Below are 24,108 nucleotides of genomic sequence, written 5' to 3'. Positions count from 1 at the left end.
GTGTGTAATCTTTGGAACCTTAAGTTGTTTGGTTATCTTGCGAAGACAGAGATAATTGCGAAGCAGATAATTTTCCTGGTTTCAGCTCTGGGACTTGATAAAATTTTTAGCCATTTCAGTTAGTTCCTCGGCTGTTATTACCTGAGTTGTTTGGATGATAGAGTTAATAACAGACTTTGCTAGTGTATTTGTCAAACCCCAACTATATTGTTGTACAGAAACTGCTAAGATCTTCCAACTCTAATTGATAGTCAAGAACCTCTGATATTTTCAAATTCCTAGGTACAGGACTATATTTCTCCAAAACAGCTCTAATAATCCTACCCTTGGGTATAATATGATGCACTTGCTGAAGTCTGCAGTTCCTAATTGTCTTAAAGCCAATAAAAACGGCTCAGTTCATTAAAATTTGTTTTAAAGCCAATCAATCAAACTACGACTCCTTGAAAGAGTTGCAGTTGTGAACTCTTGAGAAGACGGACAGTAGGCTTCTACCCTTCAGATTTTCATGGACATTCCAAACATATGCTGTTATTTTTGCGTGAGATTGATATAAGGATGAGAAGAATTTTAATAAGCTTTGAGGCTTGAGCCCAAAGGCTGGTCTACCAGAATCGGCAACCGTTGATTGCACTTTTGCTTGCTAAAAGTTTTTAACTGGATAGAGCTGCTCAAAAAAAGCAGAGAAATTTCATCGATGTGAATCCTAACTGGTCAATAAACTGATATTTACGACAAGCACGAGATCAATGATTCTGCAGTAGCCATGATACTGATTTAAAGGACCCTTCACAACCCAAACAACGGATTATTGCTGGCTGCAAATCAGCGCCTATAAGCTTAAATCCTATCGATTATGTCAGTGTAACAAGTTAAGGTTTAAAAGATGAAAGACGGCATTCGAAGCTGGTTCATTAACCAAGTGGAAAGGCATAAGCTTCTCTACTGACTGACTGCTGTAGTCTGCAGACGTAACAAATTTGGTTGGTTCTGATTAATAAAAGCAAATAATACCATTACACAGTTTCACTGACTTGAATAAAAGGTATATTGAAAATTACAAACTGCAAATTACAAACTCATTACAAGAAATTTTTATCTAACTCTTGGTTGAAGACAGTAGCTTTGTTGTTGGAGGCCCGTGTTACCTTCACGCCAGAAACCCTAAATATCGTAGCAGATTGAAGAAGACGTTGCTAAGTATCGGTCAAAATTAAACGAAAACTGCTATAGTATTGCTTGTAAGGAACAATCTCCATTGAAAAATTCGCTACTGAGATTTTGTAATTTTTGCATCTCGCTTGTGTAGACCTTCATTCATTTAGCCGCCCATTCATTTGTGGGTAAGACTCTACCGGTGGTATATTGATACAAATTAATATGGCTGAGAAGAGCTTTATCAAAGTCATGCAAGTCCTAGTGCGTTTGTGTTCTAATCTTACTTCAAAGATGATATCTAAATGAATGTACTATTTACTTAATTTGAAAGAAGTGGAAATGTTTACTAAGTCCTCTTGGAATTTTATGGATAATCAACGTTTGTTCAGAACCAACTTTGGCTACCTAAAGTGGAATTTTAGTAACAGGTTGATAATGCAAAAGAGTTTTGTTAAATCAGAGCTTGCAAACAATAATTTAGGAAGATGCTCCGCTGTTTTTGTATTTATCTTTGCAAGTTTCCCTTTCAAGATAGTCAAGTCTTGGTTTCTGTGACTTTAAATGTCAGCGAAATGCTAAAATCAATTTTAGTTGCGTAAGCAAATTGTTTTGGAAATTTAATAATAATTGAGGCTACCCATTCTTCATTGATTTTATAACCACTTCTTTTATATAAAGAGTGCCGATTCCCCCAAAAATTCGTCTTTCTGCGGTCATTAAGTAACAATATGGTAAGAATTTTAATTTACGGAAGACCTTCAAATTTTATGGCAACTTATTATTCAACAATTGAAGAAAATATTCGTATTGTTAACTGTATTTAAACAGCTCGGTGACAGTATGTTGCGTTTACTTCAAGGAAGGAAAACGCTTGTGGTTTTTAGAACATTTTCTACTCTGTTATTTTGTTTAATTTTCCTTTCATTACGCCTACAACTTCATTCCACTTGGCAATTTCAGCTGCTAAAATAATAATGACCCATCCAAAGAATCGTTAAAGCAGGCCAAATAAATTCATGCCAATGCTTCTGATTCATATCATAAAAACTATAGCATATATGATCAGTTCCTCTTACATAACAAAGAGAGCACGATTTGTGCATAAATTTTCTGACAACATATTCAGAAAAGTGGCTATGTTCTTGCGATTTGCTGTCATCTTTGCTTAACGAAACTTCTAAACTGAAAAACATCTGCACTGAGTCAAAGCCGGTACCTGCTGGCGAAGCATTGTGTTATGCTGAATACCGCTTGGTGGCGTACTTGAAAGAGCTAACAGGCGAAAAGTTATTTCCAAGTCTCTTTGTAAGTTGTCTTCTAGAAAATTACACCACAATACAGAGGTTCATTAACTATCAAAGATACGTGAGCGTTTACATACATGCAGTCTCACAGTTTGATGAGCTTGGCAAATTATTGGCCTCGTTGAATGTCCCTACATTCGGCTTTTTAATTGGGTCTGTGATCGACTGGGCTTAAAATCTTACAGTGATATGGCGGATAGTATTGATCGCGGTGTTGGTGGCTACGACTATGAATTTTCGTCTCCACTACCGCTTGAATATGAATGCCCGATCTGCCATCTTGCTTTTCGCGATCCAGTGCAACTAGAAGAATGTGGTCATCGGTTCTGTCAAAGCTGCTTAACGGAGCTTCGTAAAAGGTTGGTATTAAGGCTTCTACATCATTAAACGCTTCAACAGAAAGAAAAATCCCAGGCCCTAGGCATCAGCAAATCCTGATGCAGCTATATCATTTTTGTGTCTGCTTATTATACTTTTGAATTTCAACGCTTATAATGCTTTAAACTACAATTGCAATTACAAATTGATTCCGTAAAGTTTCCCTCGTGTAAGTATATTATACAATGTCCTTTCGTGCTTGTGTCTTGAAGTTCAGACTTGGCTAGATCCTCGATATTAATGTCAGAGTTGAAATTATGAAAACGTAACACCTTTACATACAGTTTATCAAAATCCAACGAAATCTCGGATGAAAAATTCAGCTTCTCATCCCATTTCTAGAATTTTCCATCTTTGATCATTAATAAGGTCTTGATAAGTAATAAGGCTTTGATAAGTAGTAAGTAATAAGATTTAAAAAGTATTCCTTGTTACTTAAGACAAAGGATTCTTTTTAATGTTACACATATACAAAACGACTTATGTATCATTAAAGTCACAACGATAGAGAAACCCTGTTGACAAATAATGCCTAGTGCGAATGCATATTCCATTTCGACATAGACAGATTTTAATGTTTTACATATGGATATCATTCTATCTAAATCTGTTTAGCTACTGTGATGAGAAGGCTGACTTACAAAGATGGTATTACCAAAACCCTATGCATACGACCAAAATGTGGTATAAATTCCTTGTAAATTAATTATTCTGAACGTAATAAAGAACATACAAAATTATGGGTTGCTTTTTCCTGTGAACTATGGTTTTGATTACAAGGTAACTGTTCAAATGTGCGTTTGCTTTCCAATTGTTGTTGCTATTCAATGGGGAGATGTGTTTTTAGAAGCAACATACCTAATCAGTTTCATATATATTATTGATACCTTGATCTTTGCTTAGCAACAATCGTTGCGTGACAGATGAAACAAAACATGAGATGCAAGCAAAAAGTCGGTTTAGTTATGGCGCATGATCTCCACATTCTTTTAAAAAACAATCCATGTACCTCACTTGGAAAACAGCCATTCGAGAAAACCAATTTAAACTTTTTCCATTAACTTGCATCCCAATTTTTCCAAAAATATTTCCTAAACCAAAGCGTTATTGTCTTTTAATAAATGAATCATTTAAATAAAAATATTTAATAGATAAATCTAATAAATTTAAATATTTAAGGTTGGGATGATGATTGCTGCAAAGCGATCAAGCCTTCTTCTCATCTAGACGCTTCTCCGCTCTTCACATTTCCGCTCTTCCGCATCACCACTTCGGTACAACTGCACTTTAGCGACCCACTTTTTTGTTTCCTGGACAGAAGTTGAATTGAAATACAAACTTTTCGATCTAGCCTGGTTTCTTAAACAATCGAAAGTTTGAAGTTCAGCCAGTTAAGGATTCATTCTCGTACATCAGTTTCAAAATAAGTTTGGATGACTTCGTTCTTTGAATTGTTTTGCTGTCTTGGGGGCTACTGCCCCCAAACCCCCGTTTATTCATCATCATTTCAATCATTTTCTTCCATATCCATTTAAGAATGAGTTCGTTTCTTCAAATCTTTATTCTCACTGTTGCTCGCGACATCGTTGCTAGGTAGTAGCGATTCAACTCAGCTTCAAAACCAGGAAACAAAAATGTGGGTCGCTAAACTGCAGTCTAGCCCAAGATAGGATGATAAATGTAGTTCAACGTGTTGTAGGTCGAGTAATGGGGAAACATTAATACAATTAAGTAACGTCTTTGTACATGAATGAAAGATAAGAACGAGGCCTAGAGCAAAACTCGTCATCCGGTAAAAAGAATAGGAGTAGTAACGGTTTAAAAGAGACTAGAAGAATAGAACCGAAAGATTAACTATATGGAAGGTGGTAGGAACACGCCGTAGAACGGAAGACGAGATGGAAAATTGTGGGGGGGGGGGGGGGTGCGAGTTGGTAAAAGAAGTATAGATGAGGTAAGATCTAAAATAATGATAGCTGGGTTAGGAAAGAAAAGAATGCTGTTTCTTTCTATATGTTTTCCAAGGAAACTATATATGTCATCTGCTTCTTAAAATATGGCTCGATACTTTTATTTGAATCACAAGAAAGAATTCTTAACAAGAACTCAATTTACTCTCTATTTCTAAAGAAAGTGCTATTTTGTTACCTCACAGTTTCAGGTTACAGACGATGCTTCTCAAGAACACCTTAACTGTCTCATGAGATAGTGCCAATGGGAAAGCAAGAGAGTTGATAAATGTGTAACGCCTGGCATAAATTTCTACCTGTTCCTTGAAATCTGCGTCTAAGTTTCTCATAAGAAACCGGACGGTTCTTCTTGGTGCAAATGCACTCTCGTGACCTTCCTGTGAGCAATCAAACATTCAAATAAAATCTCTAACTAATTAAATCCTTTCCGAATGTTTAAGCTAACTTACAGTCCCCCTCTCCCTCCCGGAAGTCTGTCTGTACAAGGACTTTGTTTCAATCAAAAATAAATTTGAATCTTAATGCACATATTTGATTTAGCAAAAACATGATTAAAAAACCAGACAATCAAATGCAACAAATGACTCGATATAAGTTGCTGCTTTTAGGCAGTATTGCCATTTATCAAAAGAATTATTTACTTATCTTTCGCCTAAAATTATAAACGTTCTTTCAGCGTAAGACTATGCTTCGCAATGCTCTTAAAGCATTACCTACCAAAACATGCAAATCTTGTAGAAAAGCACAAGTAACGCCTTGAAAATTCATTACAACAAACATAGAAACAAAAAATAACTTTACAATATAGAAACAAAGAAAATAATAACGTTAAATATTAACGCATATTGAGTTAAAAAGAAAGCTTTCTTCACAATGCCATGGGCTCCGACACAGGTTGGAAAGTGGGGGGGGGGGGGGCAAGGACAAATTCAACACCTATAATAAAAGATTTTAAAAAAGGCTCTATAGTCTTGAAAAAAATGCGATTTCTTATATTTCTTTTTGGGTATTCCTTGGCCGAAGCAATCTAAATTTGGTCATCAGCTCTACAAAGTAATCCTTTTAAAGAATTTCATCAATTTCACTGCAAGTTAAATGAATGATTGTCCCCTAAATGTTAGAATCTGTATTTGCGGAGCATTAGTCGACCTTCAGATTGCTCGTTTTATCTTCTCCTTGAATTTCTTCTCCCTGAATTTCATTTCTTCTCAGGTTTAAATCATATCCGAGCAAGGCCATTTTACACTTTAAATAGCATCGCTCGAATCTTTATATCAAACCTCGCTTGTATCCTTTCACCCTCTAGTATAACCTGGCCTCGTTTCACTGGGTTGTAAGCAGGGCAACTAGCTGTTCTTTAAATAGCCGTAAGATACAGGACCGATTTTAATAAAACACAGGGATTTCTTATACAGGGAGGTTTGTGTTTCCATTATTATCGTCACTTTTTTGCTATCATCATCATATGATTTCAGCTCAAATCTCAGCTCAGGTAGACATAAAGATTGCAGTAATGATAACGACGAATAGTAGTACCAAATGGTGAGATGAAGCTCGCGATGATGATAAACAATTTCACAAAAGAGATTGTTGTTGGTGTTCCAGTTGTTATATATGATAATAATCGCGATGAAGTATTTGTTTTGATGAGCGAATAACGTAGCGGCAGGTTTTAACAGCACCTGTAATTAACAGCAGGACAAATTAAGTTCCTCACTTCGTATTTTCTGCACAGCAAAGCTCTTTGTGAAGGCACGAGGAATGTTTCTCCAGCTGCCCAAAGCGCAAAGAAACTTAGAAAAGACTATAGGTTAGTTTGCAGAAAGCAAAAGTATTCACAGCTTTAATTACGCAGCCTTATCTCTTCTGGACGACTGTCAATTTTTGTTGATTTCCTGCTTAATAAGCTGAATTTTCCTTACAATAAAAGAAGGGACTCCGTTACATCAAGGCAATCGCAGCTGCTTTGTTTTAATGGAAAATCAGTCAATAAAGATTTATTCTAAAACATGCACCACGCCGAATAAATATGCTATCTACCTGCAAAAAGGGAGAGATGACTGTGATGCTGTTAATGTTCGGTGAACTGAATTTCACAAGGAAAGTCTTTAAAGTATAAAATTGAAAGAAGACTCTGTAGAAAATCTCCGCTTAAAGGTAATTAATTGGTCTTAGCTTTGTATAATTGCTGCTTTTCATAGATTTGTTTCTAAAGTTCAGCTACTAGCCACAACAGATATTCGAAAGAGGAAGATTTTAGCATGAGATCTAATAAAGTAGCCAATTTATGGGTTCTTTTGAAAGGAAGAACACAGAAGTTTGATTTGAAGAAGAAAATTCAATTAGAAGGGATTTGCACCTTCGTTGCTGATTGGATCGTTTCACAAGAAGGCTTATCCTGGATATACTACTGAAGCTCATGTTCAAAGAGTTTGGTTTGTCAGGAATTAGCAAGATTACACAGAAAGAAAAAAGCGTCTGTCTACCTTTCTTTTGTAGTTTGAAAATGCAAAGGAAAAAATAACATGTGCGATGATAGCATTCTCGCCCACATTCCTTGAGAATATTATCATCGCACATTTCAGCAATAAACTTCAGATAACGACTGAATGATGAAAAGAATCAGGAATGGAAATGCGAATTTTATACAAAGCAAATTAACAGGTCGTGATTTCCGTATACGACCAAGAAAATTTGACTTATAACCAAAGAAAACTTTGCAGATAATAGGGCAGTGGTGAAAACTGAATTTTCGGCAAATATGATGTAGATATAAATCGAGGACAAAACCCAGCTTCTAGGACCCATCACTGAATTTCCAGGAATTTAGTAATGTGTTTTTAAACTAATGAGATGTCAGGCATTGCAGAAGATCAATTCACTGATATTATTCTTCTTCAAAGATTGTTTAAGAGTTTCGCACAAGCAGTTTGACTGTCTTTTTAAGCGAATTACACAAAAGGAGTAAAGATGTTTGGTTTATACTGAAAAATCTTTTAAGCAACGATATAAAAGATTTATCAATGATTTATGAATGCTGACAACTGACAGAGGCGAATTCAGAGAATCGGCTGCTAGATTTTGCCTAGCAAGAATACCTAATGCTAGTGGAATTTGACAGAGGCAAGAAGTAAACAGAACTCCAAAAAATGAAATCTGTATTCCGATCTGCCTCGTGTTTATGCACTAACGGGAAAATCTATCCATAACAAAGGCAATCTGGCAAGATTTGCCGTCGCAAGAGCAAGCCCCCGTCAGTGCAGCAAATCAAGCAGATTGTTGTAATTTGTCTAAGTGTAGTTGCTATACCACCAGCAAGTATAAAACATCTTCTTCTTCTTCACATTCGTTTATACTTCACCTCTTTGCTTTTGTGGAGCGAAGACAACAGATAACAACGGTCGTGAACAGGTTGTATCTCGTCTTTGCTCAACAACTCGACGAAGAAAAAGATTAGGACATATGAGAAAGGTGAGCATGGCTTGATAGATGAGTATGGTCTTGATTTAACAGTTAAGAACCATCGTTAGCGGTTTAAGAGTAGAGGACTTTGATAGTAGAGAATTCAATTGAAAGGGGAAAAGTTTTATGTATTCTACCAAAAGTTAACGTTTGTAAGAACTGCAAAAGTTGTTTTACAAACTCAGGTGTTTCAAAATCTTGAAGCTCATTTTTAAAACAGTTAAATTAGGCCAATGTAAAACAGTTTTTAAATAGCCGAGATAGTATTACAGTTTAAGAATTCATTTTGCAATTGTTAATAAAGTTTTGAGATTTTAAACTTGGCATAGAAATTTTGAAATAGTTCAAAGATAGTGAAAGAGCTTCACAGCATGGCAAAGTACAATGCAGTTTAGGTTTTTTAAGGAAACAGTTAAATCGTTGTAAAAGTAATTTCAATAAAATTAGTTGAAGCTATAATCATTTGTGGCTAGGAAGCAGGTATAATAGAGCATAGCTGTTGAAACCAAACTTTTTTGTCTCTCTTTAAAGCACTTCCAGCATGTCTTAGGATTTCTTAATCAAATAGACACCCATTTTACTTTGTTTGATGCACGTCTGTTGCTAGAATATTTTTTCATTTAACAACTTTTGTTCAAGGCCTTTTTCAATAAGAATGAAAGCTATTTTGCTTATGTTACCAAACTTTTCGGGATATTGTCCTTTGAACAGCTGTGGAAGCGAATAACGTAAGTTATTTTTCGCTGAGAAATGCAAATCAATTTTGTGATGGCTTGCGATTGCGATTTTATAAATAGCGACTGTTTTATGTTTATATTTTTTTATAAAACTTTTAAAGCCTTTTCCAAATTTCTGCAAAAATTTCATTTAAAACCATGTCAGCGATTTCAGGGAAGATTCGACATTCGTTTGAATATGAAGTGCTTAACAGGTCATAAACACGTGATCTACACAAGTGTGAATGAAGTTAGAATTTCTTGCGATTCAAACCATTCAATTTAGTATTAATGGTATGAAATTGATGCTTCTCCTTCCACTAGCATTTGTCAAAGCTATTTGGTATTTCGCACACTCCATTTTTTCTGTCTAGCAGTGTGTTAATAGGCCAAAGATTTTATTAACCAACAAGAAGACATTTGAGTTGCACTACATGATGTCAATTACTGAAAATTTAGAATTTTAATAAAAGAACCTGCTTGGAAAATTTGAGAGATGTACATACAGACAGATGTGTAGAGCTGGGGGATTTAGGGGGAGGGGGAGGGGCTGAATACCTTTCCTACTTCTTGCTATTGTTTTTTTGCGAAATTCTTTGGGAATGTCCCCACCTTATACTTCCCGTAGCAACACACTAACTCGTTAAAGTTAAAGCAAATTCTTCAACAGAAAAATCGAAAAACCAAGTTTAACCGTTTGCTATTTAATTGCAGGCTGAAAGGTCCTCTGAATTGCCCGTTAGATCGAGGACTTCTTGATGGCGATAAGGTAAGTAAGATTTACGATAAGCCAATGATAACCAATGCAAACCTTACCTTTGTTGCTTTCTTTTTTTCCAAAGCATAACTCAGGTATATTTGACCACGAGATTCTTTCTGTTAGTTCTAAAAAAGAGAAGAAATGGGTGAATTGATGCTTTAAGTGCATTCATTATTTTGCCTGATAGTATTGCAATTGCGTTTTGGCTTAAAATGAACAGTCCAAGAGAGGGGTCCAAGAGAGGGAACGAAGTCTTTGCACTGGTCTACACAAGTCGGGATCTTTTGTTTTGATGTAGATATATTACAAAACGCCTAAATGAAAAGATGACCTAGCCTACGCCGTTGCCCAATGAATACGAAATTGTCGTCACTATATGTTTGGCGCACACTGGACCTATAGCCAAATCACAATTCGTCTGGACATTTTGTTTTTTTCAAATACGCTGTGGCTGTATTCTTTTCAGAACCGTTTTTTGCCTGATGCTCGCTGGAACAACCCGTTTTATCCTATCATCTGCTTAACGTTTTTTGACATCATCCGACGTCTACAACCTTCTTTTTATAAGAACAATCCTTATAAAAAACATCAGGCTGAGATTTCCACAAAAGGTAAAAACATCATAAGAAACAAGGCAGGCCGAAATTCAACAAAACTCAAGAAAAATACTAGCGAAAATTGAAAATTGAAAGAATAGCAACAGAAAAACAGAAAAGTAATAAGCAAAATAGCATTTATATCTTTATCAAGCACATATTAAGTCCTGGCACAGGAAATAAAAAAGAATGTATACTCTGAGGAGCATAAGACAAAAAGTGCTTTAGTATGATATGTTCCACTCATCCGTGCTATTTCCAACATTTGTTATATTTATTCTAGAAATGCTTATTTTCACTTTGCTGCCATTGATATTCAGATATTTTCCTGCATGCAACTCCTACAACATGACAATTAGAGGCTTGTACCAGCCATGATTTCTTTGAACAAGAAACACCTATCTATTCAATTATCTTTATGATAAAAGGGTCAACGTTGAAGCATATTTACTGTAAGGTAACAATATAGAAAACTTATGATAGAGAACACCTTAAGAGCGACAAGATGTTGATATTATTGCAGTGATATTATTTTCAATGGCAAGCTTTTTCACTAAGAATTTCAAATTGATTTGAAAGTTGCTATTCTTTAAAAAAATATCAAATCTTTGTGTTCGTTTGTGAAATTACCGACGTTTGCAAAATTGCTGCCAGGCATTTAAAAGATATTTTCTAAAAGCAAAACTGGTATTCGATATTTTCGAAAAAGCCATATTTAATAACGCACATGACGAAGCTACCAAATGTTTTAGATGCAAAGGAGGTTGTTTAAAGGGACGATATCTTGTCAGTAATCGAGGTGGCTGTCACTAACCAGTAAAATAAAGGCAGGATGAGAATTTTTTGCTACTTAAGGTTCTTTCCACAAACGCCATCCCCGTGGAGCAATTCTCTCTTCTAAAACGCGTGTACGAGGTATCCAGCAAAACTGATCCAATTCTATTAATACTGTGAAAAAACAAAAGGATTTTTACCAAAGTTGTACAAAATTCCCATAGAGTGATTTGCCCCTCGATCAACCCTACAAGTTTGATCTTGAATATTGAATTTCTTTCGTTTCTTGCCAGTAGCAGAAATGCTTGGGATAATATGATTCGGAAAAAATCACTTTGCTTTGCCCTGCCACTCAAACAGCTCATTTTTGCGGCTGTTTCTTTCTCTCTGCCAGTGCCCCTCCTTGTTTCTTGCTCTCTGAGGTCGCTCTTTCAGCGCTATTTCTTTCCTGAATGCAAGGTAACATGAACCTTAAGCATTTGATAAAAAACTTAGGTGATGGCAAAAATTCATCTGGACCCTTTATCTTTAACATCCCTTCTGTTTACAAAGCCAAATCGCTTCAGGACATAACCATTTGTCGCAAAATCATTTTAACATAACCAGCAGCTTTAATAAACTATTCATCAATGGGAAAAATTGCCCCATTCATGTTTACTTGATTTTATTTTCAACCAGTGGTCGTTTATGGATATCCGTGTCTGCATATTAAATTCCATAAGATATCGCTAAGCAATAACCTCTCGTTTCCAGTGGGGAGGGGGGGATGGGAATGTTACACTTTTTCAGAAAGTCGTTCCTTTGGATTCTTGCAAACGTGATGAGAAAACCTCGGGGGGGGGGGGGGGGGGGGGGGGGGTTGGCTATGTACGTTATCTAGATCGTCAAATTTAATTGACCATATTTGGGAGACAATAGTTGTATCCTCCGGAAGAAAATGTTTCAATCAGGGAAAAAAGGCGTGGTCTAAAAGGGCGTGGAACCTGACACACCTTTTGTCCCCCCATTTATCCCAGGCTGGAGCCGCCATTGCTCGTTTCCACTCCTTCCAAAATATGACAAAATATTCAAGACGCAGGGAAGGGAAAAAAATATCGCTTCTTTTCTATGTCCTGCATTTACAGTATATTACAAGCCCCCTTCCCTCCCCCCTCCCCCCTCCCCCATTAACAAGCATCACACTTATCTCTATGTTACGTCTCAATAAATCAGGCTCTTTCAAGTCCTTCATTTTACCAATAAGTATACAAATAAATATCACTTTTTCTATAGAGATAAACCGGATAAGGAAGAAAACATTGTCTCAGTACGGGTGATCAATTCAAAATCGCGAGAATAGCACCAGCTTTTTTATTTGCAAATAATTTCTATACAAAACATGTTTCCCTGGTCAATAACCATTACATTCAAACATCTTCTAAAGTATCCTGGCTCGCCATAAATTTGATTTGATTCGTCTTAACATGTGCTCTAGCTTTAACCTGGTTATTTAGCTTGATTCAGCAAGGAACTTCTGCCACATGATTAAAACCTGGACACATGAGACAACAAGGACTTGGGTTTTGAGTGCAGCTTACAAGGTAATCTTGTTTCTTTCAGATTTTTCTTGACAAGGCAGCAAAACGGGCAGTATTATCACTGAGTGTCAAATGCACTAATTTCAAAAAGAAGTGCGAATGGTCAGGTGAACTTGGAAATTTAGAGGTATGTGCAGTCTTGATAATCATGCTTTCCTTTCAAACTGTAAGTTGCATTGTCAGGTCCTGCGGGACTTTGCATCTGGTTGTAATTAGAGAGCTTTGTCAAAGCAATGGAGAGAGATTCCAATTGCAGGAAAGAGATGCAATAAAAAAACACCAAAACAGCTGTGTAGTACAACGGAGCCGTAAAGCAATGAACCAATAAAGAAACAAATATTTGATTTGATGAAGCACCATTATTAAGAAGAAAAGTTGTGCTACCTGCCCTGAAAGTTGAGCGACCTCCTTTAAATTCTTTTAAACTGTTTACAGAAAATCGATTGGTTTCAATGTTTTTGAGAGTTAGCAGACAGTCAGTCACATCTTGACCCTCATAAACCATAAACGGGAATGCTTTGTGTTCCAAGAAGGAACAATGCTACTATGATTGCTGTCCATTTATGTATCCCAAGTATCTACAGTTCTGTATATAGGGTTTTTCTCATTCAAATATCATATCAATTTTATCATTTAATACAAGGTACCAAAGTGCGTTGTAATAGAGAAGGTTTGGCCTAGATTTATTTTGTTTGTTTCTCAGGACCACATCAAATCGTGCTTGTACGAGGAAATCGTTTGTCCAAATGAGAGCTGCGATGAGTCCTTTCTAAGGAGAAACCTGAACTCACATCTTGCAACAAGGTGCAAAATGCGCATTGTTAGCTGCCAGTATTGCTCTGAAAAGTATATACACAAGGACAGCAGGGTGAGTATCTTTCTTGATTCAGCTAAAATCATAGCTTCCAATACGATTGCTTCTGTTATATGGCCCTTTTCTAACTTATTCAAGCCTGTTTAAGAAACTTAGAAACTTCTGGTTTACTCAGCTGTACAAATCTTCGTTGAGGAGTGGTGCCAATATTATTATTTTACATTTACTTCTGCCGAAAAATTTAAGCTGCTTAAAGCTTGTAAAAGCCAACTAAAATAATTAAAAAGAAGAGCCGGTTTGATAGAAAAGAGGCACAAAAAACCAACCGTCTTTAACTTACAGCAGCTGCTAGAGAAATCCAGACGTAAATCAGAGTTGAAAATGTTAACGGATATAAGCCAAAGATATTTTACACATGGGTAAATGACTTACAAACATCTATAGAGTATGATACGGCTTATTTCAAAATCTGTCTGTTAAGTAAAAAGTCAAGAAAATGCAAATTTTGAATTCATTAGGAGCCCAAGTTTAAATCAATTGCAGCAAGTTGCTTTTTTGTTGAAATCTCAGTATATTGGGATGAGCAGAGAACTTCTTTCCAAGCATCTTTTAAGAAAGTTTTGTAACATAGCATATTCGTTGTTGCACAACTCTCTGCCTTTAACGTAGAACTGGCAGATCAAGATTTCCATATCAAATAATGTACAGTAAGTTTTTAAGTTTCATAATTTTGGTGTTTTGGAAGTATTACATGGAAACAAGGTAATTTCACAACAGAACAGCGAAAGACTGCATGAAAATTACACATCGGCACCTGAAATCAAAGAGGGAAAGTCATGTGTTATATGTCAACAATTATCATGGCATAATAGTGTTGTTTTTATCACAGTGTTTACTTTTCAAAGGAGTTCCACCAGCAGTCAGTTCTTTCGTATATTGGTCATAAGTTTTCAAAACCATTGATTAGCTGCATGGCAGTTAAAGTGAAGAACAAAAGCTGTATGCTTTTGTCAAGGGGGTTGCGCAAGAAATATGCTACTCGCAGGCTATGCATGAAAGTGATATTTGCTGAACCTTAGTACAGGGCCAACGCCACGAATTTCAAAGTGGGGGGGGGGGCAAGGCAAAAAAAGTAGGGGGCCAAGGATTCTTACCCCTTTTACTTCAGCTTTAAAAAGCACTTGCTTCGCAAAAAAGTGGGGGGGGGGCATGGCCTCTCAGTGGCGCGGCCCTGTAAAAGATTTCGGTGACGCTCTACAGATCAAATCTAAAAACATGGAAAAGTTTTAAAACAAAGTATATTATGACAAAGCCTATTCGAAAGGGATATAGCTGCGGGGACAAGCCTTTGTTTATATAAAGAGGAGGACAATAGTCTATCTTTTATGACAATGGAAAGTCGCTGAGGCTAGAGAGGCAATTATCCTCCCAGTTAGTGAACTATGATCCTAGGCCCTTAATCATAATCTTCTAAGGTTTAACTTAAAAAGTATTAAAGAAGAGCTCGTAAAACATGGCGGTTATCTTTTTAGTTGTTTCAATTTGCCAATTTTTTCTTAAGAATCATTCTATGGTTAAGGTGCATGTATAAAATTCTATCAGGACAGGGGCCTAAAAACTGGTTTTGATTTTATTTTTTTGAATGAGATATACTCTCGTGGTTTTATCACTGTATGTTACTCTTGCATTGATTCAGGTTTCAGGCTTAAAAAGATTGCTAATGCAATAGATGCTAGCAAATTTCAAATTTCGATGTGGATGAAATCACTAATTATGATAAAAGATATCTTCAGAGGGCCACGTGTTTCTGGCATATCGCAAACTTTCCACTTGCAGACTGAAAAGTATTGTTCGCGAATTAATTCTTTATGAAAAACCATTAATGCCAGGAAAATTTTTCAAACTGTTTTGCATGACATGTGATTGGATTTTATAAAAGGTTTATTGTTTCAATTTAGCAAGTTATTAATAATTAAATGCTCTTCATGAAAACAGAAAGTATTACCATGACAAAATTTCAACCAGATGTTCTTTGAATTGCAAAGGAATTAAAATTTGTAATGTACGACTTTATGAAGAATAATTTTTTCGCCAAACTGACTTGTAAATAAGGACGCTTCTAATGTTATAATGTTGTAAATTACGAAGCTGTGTGTTTTAATCTTATGACCTGGGTTTTCTGTGATCTCATCCTGTGACCAGATATAGACCAGAGGGTGGAAGGGGACCACCACCACCCGAGCGGAGAATTTATGAGACCAATATATTCTGGATCAGTTTTTCGTGTAGATTCCGAATTTGGGTGTTGATCTCTCGTTTTAGGGGGCTTTTCAGAGATATAGGGGGTCTAAAGTCCGATTTCAGGGCTAATATAAATGTCAATAAAATATAGACAGGTCAGTTTTTTGATGATATCTATGCTTGTTGACTCCCATTTGGAAGTGAGGGGGCCATAGAAAACGAAACAGGAGTACAAAATACTGTAAATTCCACGAAAAACTGATTTTTCGCAACTGAATGGAGTACTGTAGCATGATCACATAGGGAAATGGCTGTTTGTACTCACCAGGAATGTGGGTTTCTCAGACATGTTTAATGACTGATTTGGAGATTTTCATATAACTACAGCTTTATTGCTATGGATCAGAAAGGAAATGAGGCCCAAAAGCAAATCTTTATGAGAAGTACTTTAACACATGGTTTTGTGTCATAACCTAGGAATGTAACTTGTATGTACTTCACAGCCTTAAACGATAATTACCTGTCAACATTGAAGACCATTGAGGGTGTAAAAGTGTAGAGGTTTGGATTTTCTTTCAAATGACCTAAAAACTGCAATTTCATTGCTTACAAATTCATTATAATTTTCAATGTTCTGTGATTAAAGCAAGAGTAAACTATGAAAGTAGTTAGAATATATGGCAAACAGAAAAAGAAGATGAGCTGTTCATTGCACTCATTTAGTCATTGAAGATCAGATCCTTTGCCTTTTAACGATATCGCCAGCTTTACCTGAACTTTACGAAGGCCGTATCTGTCTTTGCAAACAAAACGCAAAAGGGGAAGAAAGTAAGCAAAAAGGCATCTCCTTAAAAAAGAAAACAGTGACGAAAGCAAGCGCCTAATAACAAGGGCCTATCAATGTTAATAAGGGGAAGAAGCAACTATTGAAACTTATATAAACTTTCATCATGCCGAACTCTGCAAAAAGCTCCAGCATTAAGAGAGGGTCAAGCTTTCCTGGTATAATAAGTACACAGTATTTTGTAGTAAGAAGTCGACTACCCTTACTTCTACAGCTGTCCACGATCCCACTAACGAAGTACTTGAAACAAGCGAAGAACAGTGTAAGCTGACTCTTTCCTGTGTGTTCATATATAACAAATCATGAACCGATCCATCGCAATGAAGACTTTAACTGGAATGTATTGTTTCATTAACGAGAACAGCAGACTAAGTTAAAAAGGGGTTAGAAGCCGAGTTCGGTGATAGTATCCCCTTCCTCGCTGTCTCGTGAAGCTCAGGTACTTAGAAGTATGAGGCACATATAAATACCACAGTTACCAGCCTTATGAAGAACAGAAAAGAGGAGATAGGCAATTTGCTTTGTTGTTGATTTGGTTGCCACCATTCGATCTACAGTTAGAATACCGGACACTTTCAGGAGGCTTGCAACGAAGTTGCTGAATGAATTACGGACACAATACAACTGTGTATATATTGCATTCGAACATGCCGATTGGTTCATCAAGAATGCAGAGAACCATTTCTTCATCAAATCGCCAAACATAAAGATTCCTCCTAACTTCGTTGCGTTTCTGAGGAAAAGACAGAATAAAGAGCGGTTGTTTGAGTTGGTTAAAGAAGTCTGGGTTCGTCAAGGCTGTCATTTAGGGAACAGAGTGATCAATTTTTCTCGCAAAGAGAAAAATATATATAGATATCGCTGCATAAATATCACTAGCTTAAGTTTGCTTCCTTCTACATCATGCTCTCCAACAAAACGAAGGTCGAGAAACGATTTGCGTTCTTGTTTTGGAGATATATTAACATCCCTGTTATCTTGCTTGCTAGGCAGGAACCTCATTTCTAAATATTTATTGATAGTGGGACAGGTAAAAATAGAAAAATCTTCGCTCTAGCTGCTTGTGAATTATCGGTCTTTCAAAAAGAAGCCCCGCTTGGCTTGCATGCATTTAGTGGAAATGACTATATTTCGTTATTTTCATGTAAGAAGAGTGTGTATATGAAGTGGGGCTGCTCGATGTCCGGGAAAGCAGGTAGGTAGATGGATAGATAGGTGGGTATGTAGCTAGGTAAGTAGGTAGGTAGAAAGGGAGATAGGGAGGTAGGTAGGTAAGTAGATAGGGAGGAAGGTAGAAAGGAAGGTAGGTAGGTAGGTATTTTTTAGAAAGAGTTGGAAGCTTATGCAAGGCACAAAAGCATTCGTCACAACTTTCGCAAAGCTAGGGACATCAAGTAATCCTATAAATTATGGTCTGTTCATGATATTCAACGGAAAAATTTTTGAAAAAATTTTTCAAGGGGTCAAAAATCACAGACTTCTCTTTGCAACCACCATGCAAAAACAGCCTTTTGAGATACATCAAGCGTTGCAAATTACATTGCACATATGTGCAGACAAGCCTCTTAACCAATGATAGAGCAAGAAGGCTCAAGTACACCACGTGTGGAAAGGTGACTTTTCTAATTCTGTTTAATGAATTTCTTTCGCAAAATCCAGAGGATGTTCGAAACTATTTAGATCTTTTGAAACTACAGGATTGGCTGCATGCAAATAAACTTTCCCTGAACGTAGTGAAAATGCAGTCACTTGTTATAGGCTCTGGTCCAAACATCCGTAAGATCGAAAGCCAGCCTGATGCTCCACCATCTTTTTCTTTTTCAATAGGTGATCAGAACATTGAAATGATCACCAACACAAGATACTTAGGTGTTCAGATAGACAGTAAGCTCAACTGGGACAAGCATATCGATACTATCAAGACCAAGGCTAATCGAGCCCTTGGACTTATTAAGTTTTCTAAGAAATATCTTCCATCTGACATCCTCATCAAAATGTATAGAGGAATTGTTGAGCCCCATTTGAGCTACTGTTGTTCCGTTTGGGGTTGCTGTAATGAATCAAAGCTTGACGTGTTGCAAAAAATCCAAAATAGAGCTGCCAGAATTGTAACTAGCAGCCCATACGATGCGTCTGCTGCTCCGATAATTCAGAATCTTGGCTGGTTAACCATCAGAAATATTGTAAGAAAGGAGACAGCCACGCTAACTTACAAATCTCTAAATATGCTTGCACCAGACTACTTGAGAAAAATATTCGAAAAATGTTCGGATGATAGAGAACGGTTTCTGCGTTCATCAGAAACTGATCTTAAGATACCGCTGCTAAAAACGATAAATGGCCAAAAGGCTTTTTCTTATCGCGGTCCAAAACTGTGGAACAGTCTAGAAAGGGCTACAAAATTGGCCCCCTCCTTGAAAACCTTCAAAGAACAACTATAGTCGGGGACAACTTTTAATTCATCTTTACGTTCACTTTTTATAGCCTTAGTATTATTAAATATTGTAAATTAGGTTTGATTGGTAAATTTCTTCGGTTACTAGTATTTTAACATAGTTATTAGCTCTTATTTTAATCTTTTAAACAGGTCAGGTTGAAAAACATCTATATGAACCTTTAACATGTATAAATATTAACCTCCCTTAACCCCCTAAATTCTAAATATAGAAAAACACTTTCAAATATCAGCCAACAATCATAGATATAGTCAAAGAACATATCTATCTTTATCTTATTGAAATTTATTGAGGAAACCAAATTTGTAGCAATTAACCCCAAAATTTGTCTTTAGACCCCCCATATCTCGGGAAAGCCCCCTTAAACCGTTGATCAACACCCAAATTCGAAATCTACGCAAAAAACTGAACCAGAATAGATTGGTCTCATAAATTCTCCGTTCGGGTGGTGGTGCTCCCCTTCCACCCTCTGGTCTAATAATGTCATTGCGTTGTACAGCCTAACAAGTAAATGCCATAAATTAACAGGCAGAAAAATTCAAGTTGTTCTCATCAAAAGATTGCGTAATTAGATTTGATGGCTAGCAAGTTACCTTAAGAAATGACAAGTAGGGATTTAGTGGTGAAGATTTGATTTTAGATAATGTTAGAAAAAAAGAATGACACCAGGCAGAATCTAGAATGTATTAGCATAACGTGTCCGTGAAGTGGAAATATAGTTGTTAAATGATGAGGTCAGGAAAACATATTTCTAGAATTTCTTATCTTGACCTATGTAACTGAAATAAAACACAATGAAAAACTTCAAAGGACACAAACTATTTTGCAACTTAACAAAGAAAAAGCCAGTTAAAGATCTTTGCTTTGTTAATTGTTTTGAAAATGACTGTCCTCACGTTACAATCTTAGCCACATTTTAACTGGCTTTTACTGATTTCATGAATTATTGTTTTGGTACTCTTACAGATCGCGAGGGCAAAATCAAATATTTTTAAAAGATTTATTCTATTCTTTTTCATTTTAAAATAGAAAACTAGTTACGAATACTCATGCGTATGATTCAGATATTTTTTCGTCGTAATTTACGTCTTGTTCTATCATAAAAACGAGACCTGCAAAAATGTTGCAGAACCAAAGTGCTAGAGAAAATTTCTTCGGTAGTCCCATTAAGTGGGTAGTTGCACAAACATGTTTCAAATTGGAAGAGATGTTGACAATGAAATGCAAGCTAAAGAACCGCGATCAAGTCATAGGGCTTAAAACAGATGCTGATCAGTCAATTTTCACATGATGTTTATTGTTCTATACTTTATATCGTGGACCGGGCTGTGCAGGATTTAGAGAGACAACACCATATTGTATCAACAAAAGCTTTGATATTTATTCACAACCAAGAATAACCTAGCCTAAAATATTTTTTATTGGTAACCTAGCCTAAGATATTTTTTATTGGTAACCTACCCTAAGATATTTTTTATTGGTAACCTACCCTAAGATATTTTTTATTGGTAACCTAGCCTAAGATATCTTTTATTGGTAACCTAGCCTAAGGTTTTTTCAGATATAATGAGCAAGGTCTTCGAAATTGTGTCTGCATGCGAATCTTTGGTATGGTGGCACCACCTTATCTGATTCATAAACTAAATGTAAACAAGCAAACGTGGTTCCAGGCAGGTTGCACGATTAGCAGATAACCATGAATATAGCTCCTCGCCATGAATAAAGGAAATTTTTTTCTAAATTTTGCTTCTTTGCAGTATTGTATGAGTACTTTGTTTTAACTCGTGACACTTAAAACATCAACATTGTAAGAATAGCATTCAGTTGAAGTCTGGCACCTCGATCCATTAACGAATCGAGTCAGATTTTTGTCAGGGTGATGAAGAACTTGTTACTTAAGATGCAACATCTATTCTTTATGAAAAGAAATAATTACTTCCATTCTTCACAGAGCCATGCCAAGTCGTGCAAAAGATTTCCACTTGAGTGTATCAATAAATGCGGGCTTAAAGATATACCAAGAGAAGAAGTAAGTTCGAACAGAATTTAAATGATTTTTGATTAGATAGATGCTTTACAATGTTTTTAGAGTAAGTTTATTGAGTGTTCAGTGGCAGGAAAATTGACGACAGAAGTAGCGCTGGTGTTTCTACCAATTCCACGAACTTTACCCACCAGCAATTATAACTCTCATCCTCTCTCTCTCTAAACTCTTTTGACTAGGACTCGTAGTATGTCAATTAACAGAAAATGCTTACTGTGCAATAAAGCACAAGCTTTAAATATACTCATATCTCTATCTGCTATCATTTATTCTTTTTAGTGATATTCTACCCATACTAATAGCAATTTTCTTGTCAGTCCCCATTTAAACTCCGACATTTAATCATCAGAAAGTTAGCTTCATAACTTGAAAAACTGAAAAAATGCCAATTACGAATGTAAAATTTGGCCAGCCACTAAGATCTTAATTGAAACAAGGTCAAAATGCAGATTTTGCTTATACATAGCACATGATATAAACAAAACAAGAGAGGAATATTACTTTTCTCCGAATGACTTTGCGCCCAGTTTTCATATTTACAAAGTTCCACATTTCTTACAGATGACCATCCACTTGATGGAATGCCCGTTGTCAGTTTTACCTTGCACCTACAAAGACATTGGTTGCTCATTTAAGGTATGAATATTCAAAAGATTTCAAGAAAAGACTCTTGGAAAGAATTCTATAAAAGATGCAAAATGCATAAAAATGCAATGCTTGTTAGGCATTTATGTATAGAATGAAAGCATTTCAGTAGAGTAGTGAAAAGATGTCCCGTTTCAAGCAATCTTTTTTTTCCAGCTTAGGTCAACATTTCTGTCTCATTTTAGGGAAAGAAAGATGCTCTGGACGAGCACATAAAAGCGACTGTGAACCAGCACCTCACAATGGCGGTGCAGAAGGTACGAGAGAACGAGGCCCGGTCATACTGTACAAACGGTATCTTCATATGGCGTATAACGAACTTTAAACAGCAATTTGAGTCTGCAAGAAATGCCGATGAAGAAGCTGCTTTGTTTAGCCAGCCTTTTTATACTTCCCAGTATGGTTACAAGTTGAAACTGAAAATATATCTAAACGGACGAGATCGAGGAAAGGGAACTCACCTTTCGTTATACCTCATTATAATGAAAGGAGAATATGACGCTCTTCTTGACTGGCCTTTTGACCAGAAAATAACATTTTACTTGCTTGACCAAGGAGAACAGCGAAAGCATAAAATGCATCAGCTCAGCCCGAATAGATCATTACCAAATGTCAAGGCAGTATTCAACCGACCGACCATGAAGGAAAACCTTGGAATAGGAAACCCAAGCTTCGTCTCACACGAAATCATAGACCAAAACGAGTACATTAAAGACGATTTAATATACATTAAGTGTGAAGTTATCCCTAGTAATCGGTGACTGTCAGCTTGTAAATAAACGGTAACAAAATTGTAAAGTTAGTATATTTTGAGTTTGAAATGATGAAAAGGTTTGGGGAACTTATACTGATTGTAAAGTTAAAAGTTAAAAAGGTATGATGTAGTAACGACGTGTGAATTGACATCACGAAAGTGTAAGAAAAATTAAAGTAATGCTACTCCAGGAATGTATCTTAAGCTGCATTTATTATACATTGCGAAGGTGAGGGGGATTGCTTCGACTTTTAAACATCATGGAATATTAGGGGTCTCTTCCATTGCTAAATTTCTAAACAGGGGAAGGAAACCAGTGCCAAACATTGAACAAAAAAAATATACAGTAGTCATTAGCAAAAGTTGTTTGAATTCTTGGAAAAAGTTTATATTGCAAAAGTCGGTGTAACTCGCTTTAAACATTGATATGTTTATAGTTTCGCAGTATTGAAAGAAAAAGGGACCGTATCTTTTAAAGGATTTGCTTAGAATTTCTCATAGAGTGAGATATGAACCCTGAAGATAAGGAAGTTTCACACAAAAAATGCAAGGTATATGTTGTGTACAAATAAGACCTTTTTGAGGTTTTTTGAATGTACATCCTTGGACTTTGGAGATTGCTATAAATTCTTAAAAGAGCATTTCTTTTTGCGGTACATAGTGTAATCATTCCTACTGGTATTAGTATAAACTCTGTAGATATTATCTTTAAGATTGTAATTTCATGTTGTAGTTACGATACAAAAATTTAGCACATAAATGTCATACTTTTGATGAACATTAAGTGCCGTAACGAGAGGAAAATTTACTCGTATAAATTCCTGCACCACTTTTTGTTGCAACTTTATTACTTTTGAGATTGAAATTGTGAGATATTTTGCAGTATATGTCAAACAGGTGACCAATAAACACGTTCCTTATAAACATTTTAACATTAAACAAAACACAAAAAGTTGATATCAGCTTGAATGCCAGCAATACATGGTTGAATGAGGGTATATAAGCTAGACAAATACTGTAACATAACAATTCTTGAGATATCAGCTCGTCTTTTAAGTTGATCGAGCCATAGTCAGGGTTAAAACCAGGGTCAGAATATCAGTCAGAATGTCACAGGCATTACCCAAGTGTGTGTTTGACTACTTCTTCTCTATTTCAAGCAAAACATGAACGAGAACCGAGCATGACGTACTGTACTGCATGGCGTACGGAACAGAGCATCTCATTTTAGCAATTCTAAATTTTTGGTACATGAGAAGAAACACACCCAGTTTCTAACAAAAAGCATCCTATAAGCAACAGGCATAAAACTTCCAGAGTGAATACAGAGTGAATTCCTTGGTTCACAGAACTCAGTCAGTTTTCCAACATATAGCTAAAAACAGTGCTGCCTGATATAAGTAATACTTGAACTAAAAAGGTGAAACATAAAAATTTGAGTTTTATCGCAATCTCTTCAAAATCTTAAAATGCCAGTTTGATATGATTCGTTCGCCCTTTTCCTTCCTTCTTCGCTTTCGTGATTTTGAAATGATTTTTCAGACGCTGTGGAGGACAACAGCAGTCAATCCTAGAGCTCGGAAATACGCGTTTTGTGCCTCGGAAGTGAATGAAT

The 24,108-nt window shown here is 36.2% G+C and overlaps 1 protein-coding gene across 1 annotated transcript; it reads left to right on the top strand.

The window, feature by feature from the left end:
- Positions 1-2,137: 2,137 nt before the first annotated feature.
- LOC135682626 (TNF receptor-associated factor 4) lies at positions 2,138-23,286 on the top strand. The gene is made up of 7 exons (XM_065197593.2): positions 2,138-2,821; positions 9,703-9,757; positions 12,718-12,822; positions 13,399-13,563; positions 21,002-21,079; positions 21,656-21,730; positions 21,925-23,286. The coding sequence occupies exons 1-7, from the start codon at positions 2,652-2,654 to the stop codon at positions 22,498-22,500; spliced, it is 1,224 nt and encodes a 407-aa protein (XP_065053665.1). The 5' UTR covers positions 2,138-2,651; the 3' UTR covers positions 22,501-23,286.
- Positions 23,287-24,108: the final 822 nt, after the last annotated feature.

Source organism: Rhopilema esculentum, unplaced genomic scaffold (genome assembly GCF_057945365.1).
Source record: "Rhopilema esculentum isolate cy_ngs unplaced genomic scaffold, ASM5794536v1 HiC_scaffold_33, whole genome shotgun sequence".
NCBI classification, from domain to species: domain Eukaryota; kingdom Metazoa; phylum Cnidaria; class Scyphozoa; order Rhizostomeae; family Rhizostomatidae; genus Rhopilema; species Rhopilema esculentum.
The sequence above is the reverse complement of the archived record's forward strand: the minus strand, read 5'-3'. Positions and strand labels throughout refer to the sequence as shown.